Here is a 22,420-nt window from a genome sequence, read left to right as displayed (position 1 = left end):
TTCTTAAATCGCCACCCAGGAGGAAAATACGGACATATGGTAACTCTATTGGTACAAAAAAATACATACTGTGGCACATCCCTTAAATCAGAACTTTTTATAGGGAACCGGTTGCTAAGAAATGAAAGGCTTTTTTTAACATTTTTTTTAAGTCATCCCTGCCAGGGCCCCACCGAAAATGTTTGAATTGGGCCCTGCACTTCCTAAAGCCGGCCCTGGGAGGGGGGGGCACTGGTGGAGGGGAGCCCAGGGCTGGGGCAGCAGCGGGGGAGGGAGAGGGCACTGGTGGGGAGGAAAGGGGGAAGCCCAGCGCTGGGGCGGCAGGGGGTGTGGGTGGGGGGAGAGCCCAGGACTGGGGCCGCAGAGGGGTACAGGGGGGAGCTCAGGGCTGGGACAGGGGGCAGCCAAATTTTTTTTTGCTTGGGGCAGCAAAAAACCTAGAGCTGGCCCTGCCGGGTTTCCCCCAGCCGCCGGAGCCCCGGGCCCTTTAATTTGCCCCTGAGGGCTCCCAGCCACCTCTTCAGCTGGGAGCCCCTGGTTGATTTAAAATAAAGTATCACCTCCCCACCCCCAACCTTCCTTTTTGGCCCACAGCTGTTTTGGTGGGGCGACGGTGGGGAAGGAGGGTTTGTTTCCGCAGGGCTGGGCGGCCCTGGGGCGGGGTGTTTCTGTGGGGCCCGGAGGTTTCGGCCCTTAGCTGTTTTCTTTGGAGGAATGTAGCCCTCGCCGCTTTACAAGTTGTGCAGGCCTGGTCTATAAGGAGCCACAGGACTCTTTGCTACTTTTGCATAGGGATTTCTTAATGTTGTGAAATGTTTGTGTTGAGAGCCAGGATGCCTTATAAAGCAGCTAGGCTTGCCAGAGCAGTGAGGCAGAGGGAAAAAGAGAGGTGGAAACCGTGTAGAGCTCTGTATTGTTCCTAACTCATCAGCCAACCTCACAATCTGCACCACCCTATTTTCACTCTATTTTGCCTCTTCTAAAGGCTCCAGAGAACTTTGTTTTTGAAGACCTTAGTGAATCCTCAGGAACCATGGGCCTGATGCACAAACAGCTATTATGTCTGACAACTTTAAGAGCTCTGCCAGATTTGCCAGGAAAGATTTTTGTCCTTCGAACCATAACGATTTGGATCCCAAAATTGCTGTTCTAGGATTACTGCAGATCACCTGGTTCAAGGAGTTGTTTGGCTTACAGTCTACACCAACTGTCTGCTGCTCCTCCAAGCTCTCTTAAGCAGAGATTTTTGGCTCATGGAACTAACAAGCTTTATTGTGACTAGAAATTCCAAACTTCAAGAAACTAGGTATTTGATTTAGTTTATGAACTCTGTCAGGCTGTCTTCAGAGCTTCCAAGTTCTTTGAAATAAAACTTTGTTCATTTATTTTAATCTAGTTTGAAATCACCGTATCACTATTGTCTGAGCTATAGGGCTCATGAAGCTTACAAAACTCTACTAATTATGCCCCTGGTGCTCTTAAATTCCTTGAGCAAGAACCATGAGTATAAGAGTTTATAGCAGGTTATCTGGGTCCCCTAAGATCCTTGAATTAGAACTATTAGAACCATGGAGTTCATGAGCTTCGCTGGGGGTTCTCTTTTAGATTCTAAATGCCTTCAACCAGTGAGTTTAATTAAACATTTAGAGAGTATTTTAGGATTCATAAGTCAGTTTTAGAAACTGACACAAAATTTTAACTCCACCAATCTAGGAAAATTCCATATGAACTAGATTGCATCTATGATTGGGTGGTGGGGAGGGAGTGTCTAGATCAGGCTAAAAGTGACATCATTTTACTAAAAATCATTAGTCTTGTCTGAAAGGATATTTCACGGTCTCACATCTCAAATGTTTTATCCAATCAACATCAAAAATCCCCTGACCCAAAAACCCCTCTCTCTTGCCTATGATGTTTGTGTGGTGTTTGGTGGTGGTGGGTTTTTTTTATTATGAAGTAACCTGCATCTTCGCAATGACATTTTCTTCACTATAGTTGTTAATCTTTTCCCCCCAATAATGAGCATGGTCCCAACACTTTGGATGTAATCCCGCTACATTAATTTGAGTGGGATATGACAGTTCCCTAAAGACTAGAACGTTGGCCTTTGACTATCCTACCAGTCCTTGGATAGATCTTGAATTTACCAAAGTGGGATCGAGCACATTGAGATATTGTATTTGGTTGGGTTCAGTCATTGGCAAAGTGCTGAGCCTCTTCAACTGTCGTTGATAATTGGGAGTTGTCTCAATGGGAGTTGAGCACTAAGCATCTCTCAGTGATCAAATCTTTAAAGAAGACAGACAAGATGAGAGAAAAACTTTTTTATTTTTTTGTAAAAAGAGGGGCACAAAGGGCAGTGCTAGGGAGGGGTTGGCCCTATTTGCCTTGGGAGACGTACTGTTCTTAACTAGAGCTACGTCTTAAAATGGTGCTTGGTAGCATGGTTTCAGTGCTCATCATGGATATGTATTTTTTCCTTCAACTGTCTTTTAATCTCTTATATAGACTTCTGTTCCAAACATACATGACCCTGCCAGCAGGTAGGGGATCTTGGGGGACAACTACTGCACTGGTGGGGTGCAAAATAAACTTTATAAAGAAAATGCAAAAACCGGGAAAATTCAATAGTGAGGGGTATGGGGTTTGTTAAGGTAGACAATTGGGGAGGGATTTCTTTTAGTAAATAGTATAGGGGGTTTCAATAGTGGGGTACAATACAGTGGGGTACAATACAGTTGGTAACCAATTAACACTGAAGTATAAATTTAACAGGTAGCTAACAATTTCTATGTAAAGGGTGTGTCACAGCAGCATATAACCAACTAACAGTTATGGGTAAAATGTGTTAAATAACCAACAGCTCTAGGTAAAAATGTGTTGCAGTGGTGTAAATGTAAAATGTGAGGTGTGTCAGAGAGAAAAAGGGTAACCAATGGGGTTTTATGCTAGATTTCAGCAATACAATTGAGGTTTGGCAACAGTAGGAGCGGGGTGAACACGTGGGGGAAGGGATTAAAGGAGAGAGAGAGAGAGAGAGAGAGAGAGAAAGGCAGTGGTAGAGGAATGAGGTTGGGGAATGGGGGAAGAGGAGCACATGGTGGAGCAGAGACCAAAGGCAGAGGCACTGCGGAGGGAGATTTAAACTCAGGGAGACACAGAGAGCAGACAGGCTGCAAGTTTAAACAGCAGAGAGACTGCAACGAGTGACTGGGGAGCTCGGGGAGACACGGGCAAGCTCGGGGGTGGGAGACGGGCTAGGGCAGCGGGAAGACAGACTTAACCACAATTATACAGAACACGGCAAAATCTTATCTATGATCTAACTTAACCAAGACTACACAAATTAGCAAGCAACAGAACACAATGCAACAAATTTTTAAACTTAACTTACAGAGCACAATACAAACAATTCTCTAAACCTAACTTAACCACAGCTATGCAAAATGAAATTACAACTTATCTAGACTAAGAACCTGATTGCCGGCAGCCCAGGATACAGTCCAGGAAGGCACAGCTTAGCAGCGGCACAGGCTTATTTTTAGCAGCAAAGGCGCTGCGGAGCAAGAAACAGATTACAGATACAGACCAAGGAGTTAGCTTGGGTCTGTCTGCTGGGGAAACAAGGCCAGCAGCTAGGACAGGGGGAGTTTGCAAGAGGGAGTTCTTACCAATCCCCAGGACAGCAGCAAGCACAGAGACAGGAACAGCAGTAGCATCGGAGGATGGAGAGATGACTCGATTCGCTTACAATGATCAGGAGATCTCCAGGCACAAATTCATTGTTCGTGGGAGGGGAGTTTAAAAACGGGGGTATGCTCAAAAACAAACAAGAGCAGGGAGAGGGCCCCCCAAAGACCCCTAGCTGATCAGACCAGGTGGCAAAGCAAGGACCTTCTCCAAGGTCTGATCAGAAAATGTCCGGCTTTAAAGGCAAACTTAGGCAGTTTCCCACCAGTACTTTTAATTGGCTTCTCTTGATACAGGGGAGGAGAGAAGGCAGGGAAAGGCTGCAGGTAAGCATAGGCATGCCTGGGCATGTTCTGAGCCACAGGTATGACTCATATGCTTAATTAGTTGGCCACTTCAGGTCTTGCATTTTTGGGCAGCGCCCCCTACACCAAGCCCGGGTCCGAACAAAGGAGCCAAACAAAGAAGCAAGAAGCCCCCTCCCTAGGCAGAGCAATGGCTCCAGTTAGTCTGTACAGGCCATTCCTATGAATAGGGCTGTGACTTTAGTTAGCACAATGGCTGGGAGGGGCGGCCACACAGGACAAACAGAAAGGAGAGGGGGAAAAGGAATGCAGCAGGGGGACAGCTGTAACAGACAATACACAGCATGCCTGGCCAGTTAGAGATTATTTTAAGCACCAATCTGAACAGACACCAAATATGTTTTACCTTACCCAGAGGCGGCTCTAGGAATTTGGCCGCCCCAAGCACGGCGGCACGCTGCGGGGGGTGCGCTGGCGGTCACCCGTCCTGGGGCTCCAGTGGATCTTTTGCAGTCATGCCTGCGGGAGGTCCACTGGAGCCGCGGGACCAGCGGACCCTCCGCAGGCATGACTGCGGAGGGTCCGCTGGAGCCGCCTACCGCCCTCCCGGCAAAATGCCGCCCCAAGTGCGCGCTTGGCATGCTGGGGTCTGGAGCCGGCCCTGACCTTACCCCCCAAAATTTTCAGTACTGTTTCCTGATATGGTCATAATACTATTTGGAAATGTGAATTGTGAATGCAAAGAGTTTGAAGCAGTTTTAAAAAACAGTAGTAAGTGGAGGGGAAAATTTTCTGTGGGGGGTAGAAGAGCATGGGGTGTTGTGCTATTGCCACATTCTAGCACTGGTTCCAGAAAAAGAGACGGAGAAATTGTGAAGGTGGCATGACTTAGAAACAAACCAAATTTTTAAAGTAGATCATAACTTGGCTAGGATACCATAGTGTCTTGAGCATCAGCCTGGGCAGTAGGCACACAGGCCACTCTTGCAAATTAACTTAAAATTCTCATTTCAATTCAATATAAATGCATTGGCTTGATGAGGAACAGAATTTATCAGACGTGGCCACAATCTGCCACTGATAAAGGTTTCACATTGTGGGGTTTGAACTCCTGTGTCCTTTCGTCATTAATGTCCAATCCTTGTCTGCTGTTAGTGTGATGCCATATGTAACCACTCTTTCTTTTGGACATAGTGTTTTTCGTTACTGCATTTTGATGATGTCTGATAATTTCTTATACTCCCCATTTCAGACATGGGAGTAGAAAAATGCCTTGATCTCAATTTTTGCTCTGTCCGTCCATGTTAGTTGCAGAGATGTGCCTCAGGGGGTTTAGACTGAGCTTTGTATTATCCCAGTTTCCCGCTCTGGTCACTGGCTGTATTTGGGGATAGTTGCCTTAACTAGAGTGAAAAACGCAAAGCTAACTAAAAACAAGGTGAGTGAAGTAATATCTTTTATTGGACTAGCATCTGCTTGGGAGACAAGCTTTCAAGCTGAGCTTTTCTTCAAGTAATGAATTAGCCTGCGGGTGTGACAGTTTGGGGCACTTCATTGTTTTGGTTTGGTTTTTGCAGGGTCTGTTGCGAGCATTTTGCAGGGTCTGTTGCGAGCATTACCTGTACTGGGGTGCGGTTCTTTGCGCTACTGATCAAAGCCAGCAGCGTGAGTGATACTCCAGTGACCTTTATCGTGCTTCCTGCCGCTAGCTGCGACTTCTGAACCCTCAGCACTTCCTTGTAGGGGGCAGGTTTGGCAGCAGGAAAGGGGCCGCCCATTTTTGTTAGGCGGATCCCAGGAGGTTACATCCCATGACCGTCCTGAGTTAAAGACGAAGCTTTAATTCCTGGAGCCTCCCGCCCCCGAGCGCCGGGAACCCAAGGCCGGGAGAAGCGCGGCGCTGCTGCAGGCACCTCGCCCCCCTTCCGGGGACTCTCGGTTTCGCGGCCCCCGCCCCTGCGTGAAGGAGCGCGCCGCGCAGGAAGGCACCGGCCGGGCCGGGGGCAGGTTGGTCCGTTCCCCCCGCGCAGGGGCGCCGGCTGCGGCGGGACCTCTGATTGGCGCCTCTGTCCCCAGCCACTGCTTTTAGCCCCGCCCCTACATCCAGGGCCAATCGCTGCTCACTCAGCTGGGCGGAAGAGCAGAGAGCGGCGCTTTCCTGCCTCACTTCCGCCCTTATCCGCTCGTGTCCCGCCCTCTGCCTTCGCGGATTGGCTGTTGGGTGAGGCGTCGCTCGCGCCGGCGCAGAGCGAACGGCAGCGGGGGAGGGGCGGCGAGACGGAGCGTTTCCGGGTTGGGAGAGTCGCCGCCGCCGCCGCTGCCGTTCGTGTCCGTCCCGCTCTGAGGCCGCCGCGATGAATCGATTCTTCGGGAAATCGAAGCCTAAAGTGCCGCCGCCGAACCTCACCGATTGTATCGGGACGGTGAGTGGGGGCTGGGCCGGCCGGGCCGCCCCTCCCCCTCCCGCCCCCATCCCGAGTTCGGGTCTCCGAGGCGGCTCTGTCCCGGGTTAGCGGGGACAGTCTCCAGCCGGGTGCGCCCCCCGCCCCGGGCCGTTGTTGTTATCGGGACCTGCGTGTGACTCACCCCCGGGACACACAATCCCTTCCCCACCCCCCGCCGCGAGCCTGCCCCACCCCCACGGGGAGCCCCACCCCGAGAAACACACCGCGACACTGGAGGGAGAGAGACACCGCTCCCCTCTCCCCACGGGGAGAGCGCGAGTGACACCTATGGAGAGCCCGGGGGGGGGGACACCTCACCCCCCCCCCACCTACCCGAGAGACACAAGCACAAGACAGACACATAGTCACACCTATAGAGGGGGAGAGACCTCGAGAAACGTACCGCAACACCTGGAGAGGGGGAGAGAGAGAGAGAGAGAGACCGACCCCTTCTTCCCCCCATCTATATTCACACTCCTATGGACAGACACACTCACAGCCCTGGTCCCTCAGTGTTTTCTCTGTTGTTACCGACTCTATTCATCCATCCAAGGGCTGTCACACACACCCCTCTCTTTTCTTTTCTTGTTCTTTCATAACTCCCCACTGCCTGCCAGTCCCAAACAGCACATTGTGGAAAAGCTGGACTGGGCCCAGCGGGAAGCCCACACCATGCAGTTCAAAGGGTGGCCAAGTCACATGAATACCATCCTCAGGCCGGTGAAGAATGATGGAATTGTTCTTAGCACAATCTCTGCCACAGATGAACTTGCTGCAAAACAGAGTAAAGGCATACAGAGATGTGATGGGCTTGTTTAATTGTCCTTTAAATACATACAAGTTGAGAAGTATTAATAGAGCAGTCAAACATGTAGTTGAGTGCCTGACTGCTATTGTAACGTTATTCTTGAAAGAAAGCTTAGGAAGACATTTAGGAGATCAGACCACATGATGTGGTGGTCCTTTTGGCCCTTAAAATATATGAAATGCAAAACTTTTGCTTTAGGGAGCATACCTTTTCTCTATATATTAAATAATTAAAAGATGAGGAAAAAGAATATGGTGCTTTGAGGTATTTGGCTAACTTCTTGGACGATTTAAATTATGCAGCATTATAAAAACAAATAGACTTTTTAGCCCTTATGGTGGCAATGAAACCTTCCAAATGTGAACTGAAACTACTACAAAACTGATTCACAACTGTTTTCTGGAATCTGCAAACAGTCTGAAACAATTCCTGTAAACAAACTGCCCCATTCATCTCAATGGGTTGTTACCTTTTCAACCTAATGATGGTCCTATTAAGAACAGAATTTAGGTGCTCAACTGTGCCTAACATGCAATTGCATCAACTGTGAGTGCACATCAGATAATTGCATATGCTTGTAGGCAAATAAACAAATGGAAGAGATGATCATGGTCAGTGTCTGGGATAACTTTTCCTACTGAGTGATGTGCCTTGCAATTACTTTACTAACTAAAAGTGCTTGGCCAGATTTTCAGTGGTATGCTGTAGAATTATTCTTTAAACAGTAAATCTTCTCCAGTCTTGTAGACAATTCATTTGTGTAACAGGTTCAATATTTAGTATGTACGTAACAGATTCCATAATAAGGAAGAAGATGATGTAGTGGCTTTTTAATTGGCCTCAATCTGTCAATATAGAGAGCAGTGTACAGCGATGAAGATAGTGTACACATTGTGAGGCTCTCAAAATTGCCTAGTTTAATGCATATAAATACTACTTATCAATTTTGGACACTCTTTACACCGTTTGATGGATAGTCTTAACTGCTGCTTCAATCCTTTTCACATGTTTCTTTATATTTATGTTCTTTTCTAGTTGCTCAGCAATTTATGACAACTAAATAGGTGTCTGCGGATAGACTGTAAGGGTACAATTAGTGTCAATGATTAAAATTTAAGAGTTGATAGAGGGTAATTAAGCCTCACCTTTTTCAATATAAAAATAATTCCTAGTGCAGCATAGACTACAGGTAATGCATAATATAACAATCCTTACCAAGTTCAATTATGCTAATATACTGATAAAAAGAATGCAAATTATTGGGGGAGTTAATTCAATTTTAAATTGGGTCAGGGTTCACCCCAAAACAGTCACTGAAAATGTAAGGGTACTCTTCACCCTTTTCTTTTTCCTGACAGTTTATATTGGATTGTACATTTTCTTATTATTTACTCCTGTTAGGTAATTTTTTTTTTCAGTAAAACAACAGAAATTAGTAGTTTACTTCAGACAAGTAGTCAGAATGCTTAGTTTGGGGCGCAAGAAGGCATAACTAGGATCTGAGAGATGTCATGAGAAACAGAAGTTTAATATTTTGTTCTGGAATAAATGTGTTAGCTCTCACCATGGGCCCTTCATCTGGAGATAAATGCAGTGCTTCTGTGCTTGTATCATTCACTTGTACAGGAAAGAAAGTGGGTTAATAGTGAAACACATTTCTCCTTTGTGTATGTTAACTGGGATTCTCCTTAGATTATGTGGAGAATTTTCTCCTACTTTGGACACACAAGCTTCTTTGTATATCAGTGGTTTAAACATAGACTTTAAAGACTCTGGACTCACAGGTTTAAGTCCCAATACAGCCAGCTCAGTTCTTTGGAGGCAGATAAACTGAGTTCCATGTACTCTGCAGTGTAGGAATCTTTCCAGCATCACCTTAAAACTGAGGTTCTGTCCTGTGTACATTAGATTCTATAGCATACATAATTAGATTAGGAGGGTCTGCCTCAGTGTCTTCTTTAGTCATCCTGTTATCCAGAATGATGTGCGCTAGTTGTCCAAATAATAATTGTCCTCCCACCCTTATGATAGTTGAATTAAAGGATAGATGGATGTTTGTGGAGAGCTTTAAGACCCTTTAAGAGTTGTTGCAAGGCTCTATAAATGTACAATATTTAAAAAATATTGTACAATTTATTTTCCTTTTATTAATAAAACAGCTGGCGTAGTGGAAAGCTTAAAGTAAATCTTTCAGTGCCAGCTGTAACCAAGCATTTTGTCTCTAGTGTGGAGAGAGCTGATATCAATTGCTCTGCATAGAAAATGCCCCTGGCAATAGTACATTATCTATGTCCTCGTCCAAGCTGACATATACTGTCTCTTTGTTTAGAAGAAAAAGGGTCTAACAGAAGGAAATGCACCAGAATTAACATGTTGACAGATTACCTATATTCAGATATTATGATACAAATTGAATTTGCAAATTTAATGTCATACCAATGAGTAAAAATGTAGTATGATTGTGTACCCCTCTCTAGTGATGATTCGCAGAATGAAAAGCATAGGTTTTCTTTGAGACATTTCTCTGAATATATAAAGTCAATAAGAAAATGTTTTGTTTTTTTTTAATTAATGCTATTAGGAGGAATCTTTGCCACCTTTTGTCATCTAATTGTCCCTTCCAATTTTTTTTTGACATTTTAAGTCTAGCTTGTATAACAGCAACTTTGTATGTGTTAACACATTTTACTTCAAGGACTACAAGTGCCTGGAAAAAAATCTTGAGTGTTAGCAATGAATTTTTTGTCTGTCTTCCTTGTACCAAAGGTGGATAGCAGAGCTGAGTCAATTGACAAGAAAATTAGTAGGCTCGATGCAGAACTGGTGAAGTATAAAGATCAGATGAAGAAAATGAGGGAGGGGCCTGCAAAGGTAAGAATACTATTTGGTGTACACATGAGAAGGTGAAGTGACTCACACTTTCAGTAATTCACATAATGGAGCAATGTCATAACCAGTTCTCCAGGTTCTTAGAAGTATCATTGTAAGTGCTTCCTGCAATCTTGGGAGAGAGTGGGTACCATAAAAGCTTGTTTGTATTCTCAGCTGTTTCCCAGATCTGTGCCATATCGGTTGCTAGTCTTGAAATAAAGTTCCATTTTCATAATGCTACTCTGTGTAAAACTAAAAAATTGGCTACAAAGTCAAATACTTTTATTACCTCCTTTCTATATCTACATCAGGTTATTAGAGATGGTAGGCTTGGTCAAGCACTCTCTGGCCATCCAGTCACACTGTGTTAAATTTGTGTCTTCCTCTGCAGTAAGCACTATCTCTCTTTTCTTAGCCCTGGTCTACACTGGGGGGGGGGAATCGATCTAAGTTACGCAACTTCAGCTACGCGAATAAAGTAGCTGAAGTTGACAGACCTAGATCAACTTACCGTGGTGTCTTCACCGCGGTGAGTCGACTGCTGCCGCTCCCCTGTCAACTCTGCTTGCGCCTCTCATGGTGCTGGAGTACAGGAGTCGACGGGAGAAGGTTTGGGGGTCGATTTATCGCATCTAGAATAGATGTGATAAATCGATTCCCCACTGGATCGATCGCTGCCCGCCGATGCGGCAGGTAGTGTAGACATACCCATAGTTGTCACAGATTTTACTAAATTGAACACCTACCATGGGAAACATTAAAATGTCAGTAAAATGTTTAATGTAAACTTTGTCTTTTTTTTTTTAACTGAGATGCAAATGAGACCTCAGTGTGGTTAGGGGTATGGATGAAAGTGGGACCAGTTTGCTTACTTTAAGGTTCTCTCAGGTAGAGCTTGCAAACCAGAATATGGAGAACAGTGGTGTGGGGAGAGGAGGAAGCAGGGAGAAAATGGAAGAACTTAGAAGTACAATCTGGGTATCCCTGTGAAACCAGTAGACTTCCTCGAGAGAAAGGAGTCTGTGTTCCTTTTCTTGCTTTCTCTCCCTCCTTCCCCTGTGGCTCTGAGGTCAAGTCTGCAGGGCAGGTTCCTTGGTTCAGTTGTGTATGGAGGAAGTTCCAAATCTTTCAGAAATGGATGGGAGGGGAACCCCATAAACTTGAGAAATGGGGCAAACACCTAAAGGAAACAACTGTTAACAAAGTTTGGTATGGTTTGAGTTTTAAAGTGAATGGAAATTCTTCATACATGTAGTGAAATACTGATAGCACCTTAGAAAGCATTATTTGGTTGATACTGACCATTGAAATGTTTTTGAAAGGTAATGTCCAGAGAAATTTGCCACTTATCTGAGTGTGGTCTGCTGTTTGGGTGTGTTTTTCCTTTATTTAAGCAGAAGTTATATGGGGTTTCATTATTACCAACATATATATATGCCTGTTTCAATACTTATGGGTATTCATTGTGACTTAACTGTGTTTAACAGCTCTCACAATTTTAAAGAAAAGACCTCGCATAGTAAAAAAATAAATAAAGTTTATGCATTAATTATTGTAATGGTGTAATCCAGAGCAATTACATTGTTACCTTTGGTTTTTACTAACAACTGGCTGTCATATCTCTTTCAGAATATGGTAAAACAGAAGGCTTTGAGAGTATTAAAGCAGAAGCGAATGTAAGTTTCAAGCTTTCTTAATCCTTATTTAGTGAAATACTGTTTAGTTTTGGGAGGATTGGTACACTTGCCACTTCCTCTTCCATTTCTGTGCCATTTCTTGTGAGTATTCTTGCAAACAAATCATGGAAGAAATCATAGTCAGTTGTTTATAAACATCCAGTTTTTGATCTTGAAGTATCAAAGCTAAAAAAAAGTCAGTGTCAGCATGTCTGTGCATTATTTGTATATAAATGTTTGATATTTAATATACACACAATATTATATTATGTGCAGTACTGTTTTTGAATTAAAACAAAATGACTGGTAAATCACTGAAGTTGCACTTGATTTTCTGTCTTGCTTTTATATAGAGAGAGATGGGTATTGTTGCATGTTATATAAATTTCTACTTTACATGCATGAATCAGCATCACAGTAAGTTCTTTATATGCACAATCGATGGCTCCTTGGATCTCACTGGTATTCTTAACATTCCAGTTGGACCCAATCAGAGCACTCTATGGGATGAGCTACCTTTCTCCCATATTGCTGTGCCATTAGTAAGTACAGAAACTCCTCACTTAACATCGTCCCAGTTAACGTTACGTCGCTGATCTATTAGAGAACATTCTCATTTAAAGTTGCGCAGTGCTCCCTTATAACGTTGTTTGGCAGCTGCCGCCTTTGTCCACTGCTTGCAGGAAGAGCAGCCCATTGGAGCTAGCTGGTGGGGGCTAGGAACCAGGGTGGGCTGGCAGCCTCCCATAAGTTCCCTGAGCAGCAGCCGCCCAGCAGGCTATCAATTGCTGGGCAGTTCAGGTGTCCCTCCCTCCCACTGCCATGTGCTGCTCTTGCCCTCTGCCTTGGAGCTGCTCCCGGGAGCCTCCTGATTGCTGGGCAGGGGGTGGAGGGAAAGAGGGGTGCTGATGTCAGGGTGTCCCCCTGAACCCCACTCCTGTACCCCATCTCCACAGAGCTTGGGGGATGGGGGTGGGAACAGGGTGGAAGGAGCTTGCTGGCAGAAGCTGCTGTCTCAACTTGCTTATCTGCTTAAAAAGGCAGTGTAGTTAAAGTGGGGTCAGCGTACTTAAAGGGGCAATGCACATTTCTGTGTCTCACACACGTGTGTGTGTGAGTCTCTGTCTCTCACACATCTTCCCCCCTCCCCCCCCCGCACTTTGGAAAGTGGAGGGAATGGTGTGCTCCAGTGGGATAGCGTGCATTCATCATCATCTTCAGTTTCCCCAGGGGATGTTTGCAGGTCTGTTATGTCTCCTCCCTCCATTGGTCCTGCTTTGTAGAGTGTGAGGCTACATGAACAACAATTTGTTAACCCTTGAAGGCTCAGCCGAGTGCTAGTTCATCATTTACCAGCAAGGCATTCCCTGGGAAATATCCCTCCCACCCTCCCACTCCACCACCTCAACCAAGCTTCAAAATCATCATTGCCATATACAGTATTAAATTGTTTAAAACTTATACTGTGTATGTGATATGTCTTTTGTCTGGTGAAAAAAATTCCCTGGAATCTAACCCCCACTATTTACGTTAATTTTTATGGGGAAATTAGAGTCACTTAACATCGTTTTGCTTAAAGTTGCATTTTTCAGGAACGTAACTACGTTAAGCGAGGAGTTACTGTAATGCCCTCATCCCAAATTTGTCAACAAACCTTTATATCACAACAAAGCACACTATATAAGCCTGTGTAAACATGGGCATGCAGGGTTTCCAACCATCTAAGCAAAAGTTTAATTCTGCATTCAGAAATAGCTTTATCAGGTAACAGACATAAATACATAGTCATGTTCAATGGCCCCTAGAACAAAATTAAAATGACTATTACTGAACACTGTTTATAAATAAGTAAAGAGCAAAGATTGCCTTCTATTTTTGTTTCCAAGTTTGAAAAGTGCTGTTTCTCTCAGGTATCTTGTGAATTTCATTAGGGTTACTTACAAATTGTATGACATACAGTAATGTTTTAAACACAGCATTTGTAATACTTTAACAGGTATGAACAACAGCGGGATAATCTGTCACAGCAGTCTTTTAATATGGAACAAGCCAATTACACCATACAATCACTGAAGGACACAAAGACAACGGTATCAGTATATTCATTTCAAGTTTGCTTTATTTATAAGTGCTGCAGTAGATACAAGCATCTTGTTTGACTCTCTTTCTAGGTTGATGCTATGAAACTGGGGGTGAAAGAAATGAAGAAGGCTTACAAGCAAGTCAAAATTGATCACATTGAGGTGAGCATTTGTACTGCTTACTACTAAACTATCCAAATATACTGTTAAAATGCTCAATAGTGACTATTACTGTGCGCACAAAGTTTATTTGGAATTAAATATTCATTGCCTAAACCAGAGAGAACAGTGAAAATGAGCTAACTGCACAGCTGATTGCTTCAGTCAGAAATGAGCAGCTTCACAGCTTTTGTTAAAGATGAAACTGATCTGATTTTCTACACACTGCTAATCCTGATCATGTGGATTTTAATTCCTCTGACTGCACAACCCAGCACTTGGCTTTCAATTCATCTAACTGAGTTATCCCATGGAACTACCTCTCTGCTCCAGCCACTTTTTCCTCCCAAACTTTGATGATCTGCTCTGGTAATGTGCTCCTCCCACTTTTGCTTCCTAATGTTCTTCCATGTTACCTTTGTTTCTTCCCTCCTTCCAAATCGGTTCACCATGTTCCCAACCTCTCCTCCAGGTACCTCCTGAAAAAACAATTCCAAGAGGTCTACAAGGCCTAGTCCTTCCCTAAGAAGTTTTTTACTAAATAACTATGACTTTGCCCCAAAAATAAAAGTGCAAAGGTTAAAACACATTCTAAATGTGACGGCTACATCATCTTTTTGGTGTATTCTATCACCGTTTCTTTGTTTATGCACAGTGTCTACATTGTAAGCCCTTTGGGGACAATGCTTGTTGTCTTACCTGCATAAGCATTTAGTGTAAGATATACACTGACATTTGTATTTATTTTTTTTTAATTGATTGACTTCATCATGGCACAACTCAAGTTAGTCCTCATTCTTTAGAACACCCACATAAGCTTCTGGCTTCCTCAAATTTCTGTACTTGAGGTTGATTCTTTCCAGGCCTCCCAATTAGTGTTTTCATATTTGTTAATTACAAATATGGATATATCCTTAGCACTGAGCATAAATGTCACTATGGCTTTCAATTTTGGGTCTCTTCTTCCTTGTCTATAAATTGTTAAAAACCCAAGTGTCTGAGCTGAAAATGCTGATAAAACAAGAGTTTGATATACAATACTGTACTTGGAATTGTGGGAAAGACTTCATTGTCTTCTAGCTAGACCAGTGGTCCCCAACCTTTTCATCTGGCAGGCGCCAGACGAAGGACCGTGGCAGCGGTCGAGCATCCGCCGAAATGACACCGAATTTCTGCGGCATTTCTGCGGCGATGCCTCTCAATGACGTCGCTTGTCGGCGGCAAGTGGCGTCATCGAGAGGCGTCGCCGCCTAAATGCCACAGAAATTCGGCGGTGACGCCTCTTGGGCACTGCATTGGGGACCCCTGAGCTAGACAATCATCCTAATGTGGAACTACTTCCATCTTCTTAACTCTGTTATTAAATATAATAATGCTTTGAATTGTCCCATAATGTCACTGGGCTGATCACTTCGTATATGGCTTTTAATATCTGACCAGATGTAGCATTTTCTGTGAGAACAGCCATTCCCAAGTCTACTGGTTTTTGGTGTGTTTTGTGAAATCCTATCTAATCACATTTCACCATTCTTCCTATCCATGTTGGTTCTGTCACGTCACTCTTTCAACTACTTCTGATCCTGCCTCCCCCTTCATCAGTGGCATGAGTTTCACAGCTAACATTCCTGCTCTGATCTCTCATGCTTTAAATGTCCTTTCAGTCCATTCTAGATGCTTCTGACCCCATTCTAGAATGTCCCGCCATCTAATATGGCTTTGCCATTGGTTTTGACTGTCTTCATTTGCAGTCTTGGAAGTTTAATGTCTGTTTTAGTATGCAAAGAGTCTATTAAGCATGCTAGGAGACTTTAATCATTTGATATGAATATAAGTGAGGAAAAAATGGTCCCTGCACTTCCACACTAGAGTTCAGTATATGAAATTTAAAAAAAAATCTAGTTTAGTTTTGCTTTTTAGTATGTGCCTCATATCTTCCTTCTGCAAGCTAGATTCTAGTTTTTTAAGTCTTTTAAATTCACTCCTTGAAGTATAAAACAGCCTGCTACGTTCAGAGATTTTTGGTGCCAGTTCCCCTCCCTCTGTTCTAGTCCATTTATATTTTATTTTATTTTTTAACTGCTGAGAACCCGGAGGATTACACCAAATGCATAATTAACACAATATTCTAATTTTATAACAATTTCAAGCAGGATTTATAAATTAAAATGACTCATCAGAGTAGCTTGTTCTGCAACATTAGCTCCTGAATTACTTCTGAATTTCAGTGTATAGTTATAGTTGAATCAGCTTGTAACTGCAATTGGGACAAGTTTAACTTTGTTACTATTACAGGACATACAAGACCAATTGGAGGATATGATGGAAGAAGCCAGTGAAATCCAGGACGCACTGGGTCGTAGTTATGGAACACCAGAGATTGACGAAGATGATTTAGAAGCAGGTTAGTGAGTATAGGAAGATTCTGTGGTACTTTTAGTTTCTGCAAGAGCACAGTTTCTTAGTTTTTGATTTGTTTTTTTTTTCCCCCCAAGAAATTAGCAGATAGCTGATTATTTTTAACTCGGAAGTTGCACAGGCAAAAGCACAAGTTAATATATTAAATAACTAACATTTATAGAATTTTGTGGTTACTGAAGAAAAACACCTTTTCCATGGGGTTAATTCTAGTTTATCTGTAGTGCTTTTATGTATGACTAATTGTCTTGTTAAGTAACATCCATTTGTTTGGCTCAGATATAGATGGCTGTTGCTTCTTTATTGGAGCAGCTTCCCTCTCCCTCAGCTTTCTGAATATGAATCCTTCCTGCATTGTCAGATGTTGCTTAGTGCACAAACAATGCTCCACCATCCCTGTCTATCCTGGGCTGTTGTTTGCATGTCCTCTTTGTTGTGAAGCCCCATTTGGGCTTTTAAGGGCCCAAAAGCAAGCTATTCTGCTGGGTAGGAAAGATAGAAAATGGGGCAAAAGACCACCTTGGCTTAACCACGAGATCTTGCATGATCTAAAAAATAAAAAGGAGTCATATAAAAAATGAAAACTAGGTCAGATTACAAAGGATGAATATAGGCAAACAACACAGGAATGCAGGGGCAAGATTAGAAAGGCAAAGGCATAAAATGAGCTCAAACTAGCTATGGGAATAAAGGGAAACAAGAAGACTTTTTATCAATACATTAGAAGCAAGAGGAAGACCAAGGACAGGGTAGGCCCACTGCTCAGTGAGGAGGGAGAAACAGTAACAGGAAACTTGGAAATGGCAGAGATGCTTAATGACTTCTTTGTTTCAGTCTTCACCGAGAAGTCTGAAGGAATGCCTAACATTGTGAATGCTTATGGGAATGGGGTAGGTTTAGAAGATACAATAAAAAAAGAACAGGTTAAAAATCACTTAGAAAAGTTAGATGCCTGCAAGTCACTGGGGCCTGATGAAATGCATCCTAGAATACTCAAGGAGCTAATAGAAGAGGTGTCTGAGCCTCTAGCTATTATCTTTGGAAAATCATGGGAGACGGGAGAGATTCCAGAAGACTGGAAAAGGGCAAATATAGTGCCCATCTATAAAAAGGGAAATAAAAACAACCCAGGAAACTACAGACCAGTTAGTTTAACTTCTGTGCCAGGGAAGATAATGGAGCAAGTAATTAAGGAAATCATCTGCAAACACTTGGAAGGTGGTAAGGTGATAGGGAATAGCCAGCATGGATTTTTAAAGAACAAATCATGTCAAGCCAATCCAATAGCTTTCTTTAATAGGATAACGAGTCTTGTGGATAAGAGAGAAGCGGTGGATGTGGTATACCTAGACTTTAGTAAGGCATTTGATACGGTCTCACATGATATTCTTATCGATAAACTAGGCAAATACAATTTAGATGGGGCTACTATAAGGTGGGTGCATAACTGGCTGGATAACCGTACTCAGAGAGTAGTTATTAATGGTTCTCAATCCTGCTGGAAAGGTATAACAAGTGGGGTTCTGCAGGGGTCTGTTTTGGGACCGGTTCTATTCAATATCTTCATCAACGACTTAGACGTTGGCATAGAAAGTACGCTTATTAAGTTTGCAGATGATACCAAACTGGGAGGGATTGCAACTGCTTTGGAGGACAGGGTCATAATTCAAAATAATCTGGACAAATTGGAGAAATGGTCTGAGGTAAACCAGATGAAGTTTAATAAAGACAAATGCAAAGTGCTCCACTTAGGAAGGAACAATCAGTTTCACACATACAGAATGGGAAGAGACTGTCTAGGAAGGAATATGGCAGAAAGGGATCTAGGGGTTATAGTGGACCACAAGCTAAATATGAGTCAACAGTGTGATGCTGTTGCAAAAAAAGCAAACGTGATTCTGGGATGCGTTAACAGGTGTGTTGTGAGCAAGACACGAGAAGTCATTCTTCCGCTCTACTCTGCACTGGTTAGGCCTCAACTGGAGTATTGTGTCCAGTTCTGGGCACCACATTTCAAGAAAGATGTGGAGAAATTGGAGAGGGTCCAGAGAAGAGCAACAAGAATGATTAAAGGTCTTGAGAACATGACCTATGAAGGAAGGCTGAAAGAATTGGGTTTGTTTAGTTTGGAAAAGAGAAGACTGAGAGGGGACATGATAGCAGTTTTCAGGTATCTAAAAGGGTGTCATCAGGAGGAGGGAGAAAACTTGTTCATCTTAGCCTCTAAGGATAGAACAAGAAACAATGGGCTTAAACTGCAGCAAGGGAGATTTAAGTTGGACATTAGGAAAAAGTTCCTAACTGTCAGGGTGATTAAACACTGGAATAAATTGCCTAGGGAGGTTGTGGAATCTCCATCTCTGGAGATATTTAAGAGTAGGTTAGATAAATGTCTATCAGGGATAGTCTAGACAGTATTTGGTCCTGCCATGAGGGCAGGGGATTGGACTCGATGACCTCTCGAGGTCCCTTCCAGTTGTAGAGTCTATGAATCTATAAGTTTTTTCCTTTTCAGAGTAGTATTTGATGGAGGGATTCTGTCAGTTGGCCCTGTGACGGGATCCCCCTGGGGTGTAGCCTGAGACTGTGGGACCACTATGCCCCCTTAACTCTCTCTAGCCTGGGCTGTCTCTCACAATGCCTTGCTAGTACCAGCAGCAAACCCCTGCAGGTGTTGTTATTGCTCAGCACAACTCCCCCACCCAGCTAGATTGCATGAATTCTCCCAGAGCCACTCACGAATCGCACAGGGAAGGGCACCAGCCAAATCCCTCCCAGCACTGTACCTCACGAATAGAGCGTCTTGCGCTGCTCAAGATGGGCGATGCAAATGTATCAATGGAAAGTGGACATACACCAGCCTTTGCAAAACCTGAGGAGATTTACCACACACTTCAGGCAGACTCACTGTGAAGATAAACAGTAACACAAATTTATTGACTACAAAAGATAGATTTTAAGTGATAGGCAAAAAGTCAGTTAGTTACCAAAAGAAAATAAAATGTAAGCACACAGTCTAAACTCTCTCAACCCTATTAGACTGGGCAACAACTAGACTAAGCAGTTTTACATCACCCCACTGGATATTTTAGTTCATAGTACACAGATTTCACCCTTAAAATCTGGGCCAGTCCCCTCAGTTGGAGTCTTCAGAGTGTCCTTGTTGCTTGCAGTGTAGGTGGGTGAAGGAGAAAGGCCAAGCATGAGCCCCTGTGTTTGATTTTTATACCTTCAATCCACATGCTTGAGAACACAAGTCCAGGCATGTCTGGGCATTGCCGAGTCTCCAGGCAAGGTTGAGCAATTCCACTGGTGTGGTCTCATGCACACGAGTCATTGAATTGTAGCTCCCATGCTGGACAATGGTTGTTGATGGGTTTATTGATACCCCACCCAGGTGTTGGTTACTTTCCTTGCTGTTGCCTCTGGGGAGCTAATATCTGTCTGATTCCACAATTTACATTATGTTTTAGTAACAACCATATGATGATTTACCATAATTTCATATGCATTAATGATATACATATATGATAAATGACTTTCCGCAGATCATAACCTTTCCCCGATACCTTACAAGGCATGCTTTATATGTAAGATCACGATTGTATAAAAATGAGGAATATGGGAGTTACAGGGTGCTCCCCCAAGGTACAAAATATCTCAGCCCCTTTTGCATGTTTCTCCAGCTGCCCTGTGGCACATCTGCCCTGGCAGATGCTCTGGTTTGGTTTTGTTCTTAACACATTCCCCAGTAACTTTCTTTACATATATTTTTATTTTTCCTTGCCAAAGAAATCCCTTGCTTAATTTAACATCACTGTGATCAATCAGTCCTTCAGCCCTCATATAGCTGTAACATATGTAATGTAATTCAATTTCAGAACTGGATGCCTTAGGTGATGAGCTTTTAGTTGATGAGGACAGTTCCTATTTAGATGAAGCTGCATCTGCTCCAGCAATTCCAGAAGGCACTCCTACTGACGCAAAAAACAAGGTGGGCCTTTTCCCCTCTCATTTAATAAATGTACAGTAAAATGTGTTTTAATCAGTCACTCATGAAACTGATAAAGCTGTTGCTTAATGGAAAGCCTTAAAGGTGGAGCAGAATTGTGCTTAGCATGTTTGGAGATGATTAGGGGTAGTCTCTTGTATAAATTTCACTTGTATGCTTTGGGAGGCCAACTTTATTATACAAACTATTTCCCCATAAGGTACTGAGTGTAGTTAGTTGAAAGGGCTGTCATAATGTACTTAGCATTTTTACATGTTTTTTTCAAGCAGATCTAAACCAGCATTTCCAATGCTTTTCCAACTTTTTTCACATAGCTTTTGTATGTAAGCATATGTCATTTGTCAGTGGATTGATGTTCAGTTTTCACTTTTTTGGACTATAATAAAATCGATAAGTGAGGTCGGCTACAGAAAATACTGATGCTCCTATTTGGTCTTGTAACTCCAAACTATAAAGTAATCTTAAAGGTTGTATACCTAATTGATTAAACTCTCTTTTTTTTCCCCTATAGGATGGTGTATTGGTGGATGAATTTGGACTGCCACAGATCCCTGCTACATAAACATGCATTTTTAGAGCACATTGGAAATGGCAAGTTACGTCTTACAAATCAAATTAGCAAAACATTTTTTGAAATCCTGGAAAACTTGCCTTTTCAGTAAAACCTTAATATCACTACATCTTAAAATGCAATATGAATGGCTGGTGGTATTTCCTTTCTTGGAAGAAAGTTGATATACTACTGACTTTTCTATTAGAGGAGAAAAATTGGCACAGCTTCCTTCAGTGGATGCATTCAGTCTACTAGGTTTTGATTATCCAGTGTTTTATGGAAGAAATAGTACATGAAAAATAGTGGTGGCTGTTAATAGTTGAGCTTTGTCTTGATTTGATTTGTATTATATTTCTGTTTTCTGAAACAAACTAAGACTATGTGGCTGCTTACCTTCTGTAAGATAGCTTCCTTATTACTTACTGTACTGATTTAATAACAAATGGATGCATTTTTAAGAATACTTCAGTTCTGAGACTTGATATTGTATTTGTAACTCTTAATTACAGCTGTAACAAATAAATATATACAAAGGTTATCTTTAACCTTATGTATTCCATTTTGACATAAAAGTTTATACCATAGAGTAGCTTATCCTCTTGTGTGGTGTTTTTGATAGCAGTTTTAACCTGTTCCTTGTTTTCATCAGTGTCATTCAGCATTTGAGCATAGGCCTTCCATTAACATGCTTGGTCTAAAGCTGGAGGTTGGTCATGATCCTCAAATTTCTCCACCCTTTCATATATCTCCCTTTTAGAATTCCAAAATAACATTACTGTAAGACCATTGCTACTGCTGTGCTTCTCCTCTTGAGTTGTCATGAGTTGGAGCATTACAGCTTTCTCTGACCACTATTGCTCTGTAGATTGTCCAGCAAAAAGTGGTTATACAACAAATGGCCATCTCCCTTTCTTTGGACCCATTGGCCAGAAGAGAGAGTACTCTCAAACTCAAATCTCTTCTAGTGAAGATTGTATTGCCAAGCCTTGTAGCAGACTCTTTCAGAAGTCTATGGCCCAGATAGTTTTCCATTTTTATCAGGAATGAAGTATACAAATGTTTGTTGTACAGAAACTGAAACTTATTTATGCTTAATAAAGATATTTTTCCAACATACATTTTAAGAACACATCCCTCCTTAATTGTAATCGGCAGTTTGGTTAGAAAAAGTAAACGTATTCATATGTAATCAAAAATACAAAATAGTTTACCTGTAACCTTAGTTCTTGCTAGTAAGTTTTCCTTCAGCTAAACAATCAAGACATCATCATCATAATAATAACAATAAGCCTTAGAACTGTTAACTGGTTGGGAACAGAGAGCCCTCAATTAATAAACTTGTACACTAGAGAACTGTTGCCTGGAATAGTCTACACATGTGACATTTTCTTCCCATAAGAGAAACT

At 42.6% G+C, this 22,420-nt stretch overlaps 1 protein-coding gene across 2 annotated transcripts; it reads left to right on the top strand.

Moving 5' to 3' along the window:
* Positions 1–6,114: 6,114 nt before the first annotated feature.
* On the top strand, positions 6,115–22,128 carry CHMP5 (charged multivesicular body protein 5). Of its 2 annotated transcripts, none has more exons than XM_039526361.1 (8): positions 6,115–6,418; positions 10,014–10,118; positions 11,748–11,794; positions 13,791–13,884; positions 13,966–14,037; positions 16,327–16,435; positions 20,331–20,443; positions 20,973–22,128. In XM_039526361.1, exons 1-8 carry the CDS (start codon positions 6,350–6,352, stop codon positions 21,021–21,023), a joined length of 660 nt encoding a protein of 219 aa, XP_039382295.1. In that variant the 5' UTR covers positions 6,115–6,349; the 3' UTR covers positions 21,024–22,128. The 2 variants fall into 2 exon arrangements, with proteins under 2 accessions (XP_039382295.1, XP_039382296.1); XM_039526362.1 differs by lacking the exon at positions 6,115–6,418 and adding an exon at positions 6,785–7,223.
* The last annotated feature ends 292 nt before the right edge of the window (positions 22,129–22,420 follow it).

This window comes from Mauremys reevesii, linkage group 2 (assembly GCF_016161935.1).
Source record: "Mauremys reevesii isolate NIE-2019 linkage group 2, ASM1616193v1, whole genome shotgun sequence".
Taxonomy (NCBI): Eukaryota; Metazoa; Chordata; order Testudines; family Geoemydidae; genus Mauremys; species Mauremys reevesii.
This window is presented reverse-complemented; position numbering and strand designations above follow the sequence as displayed.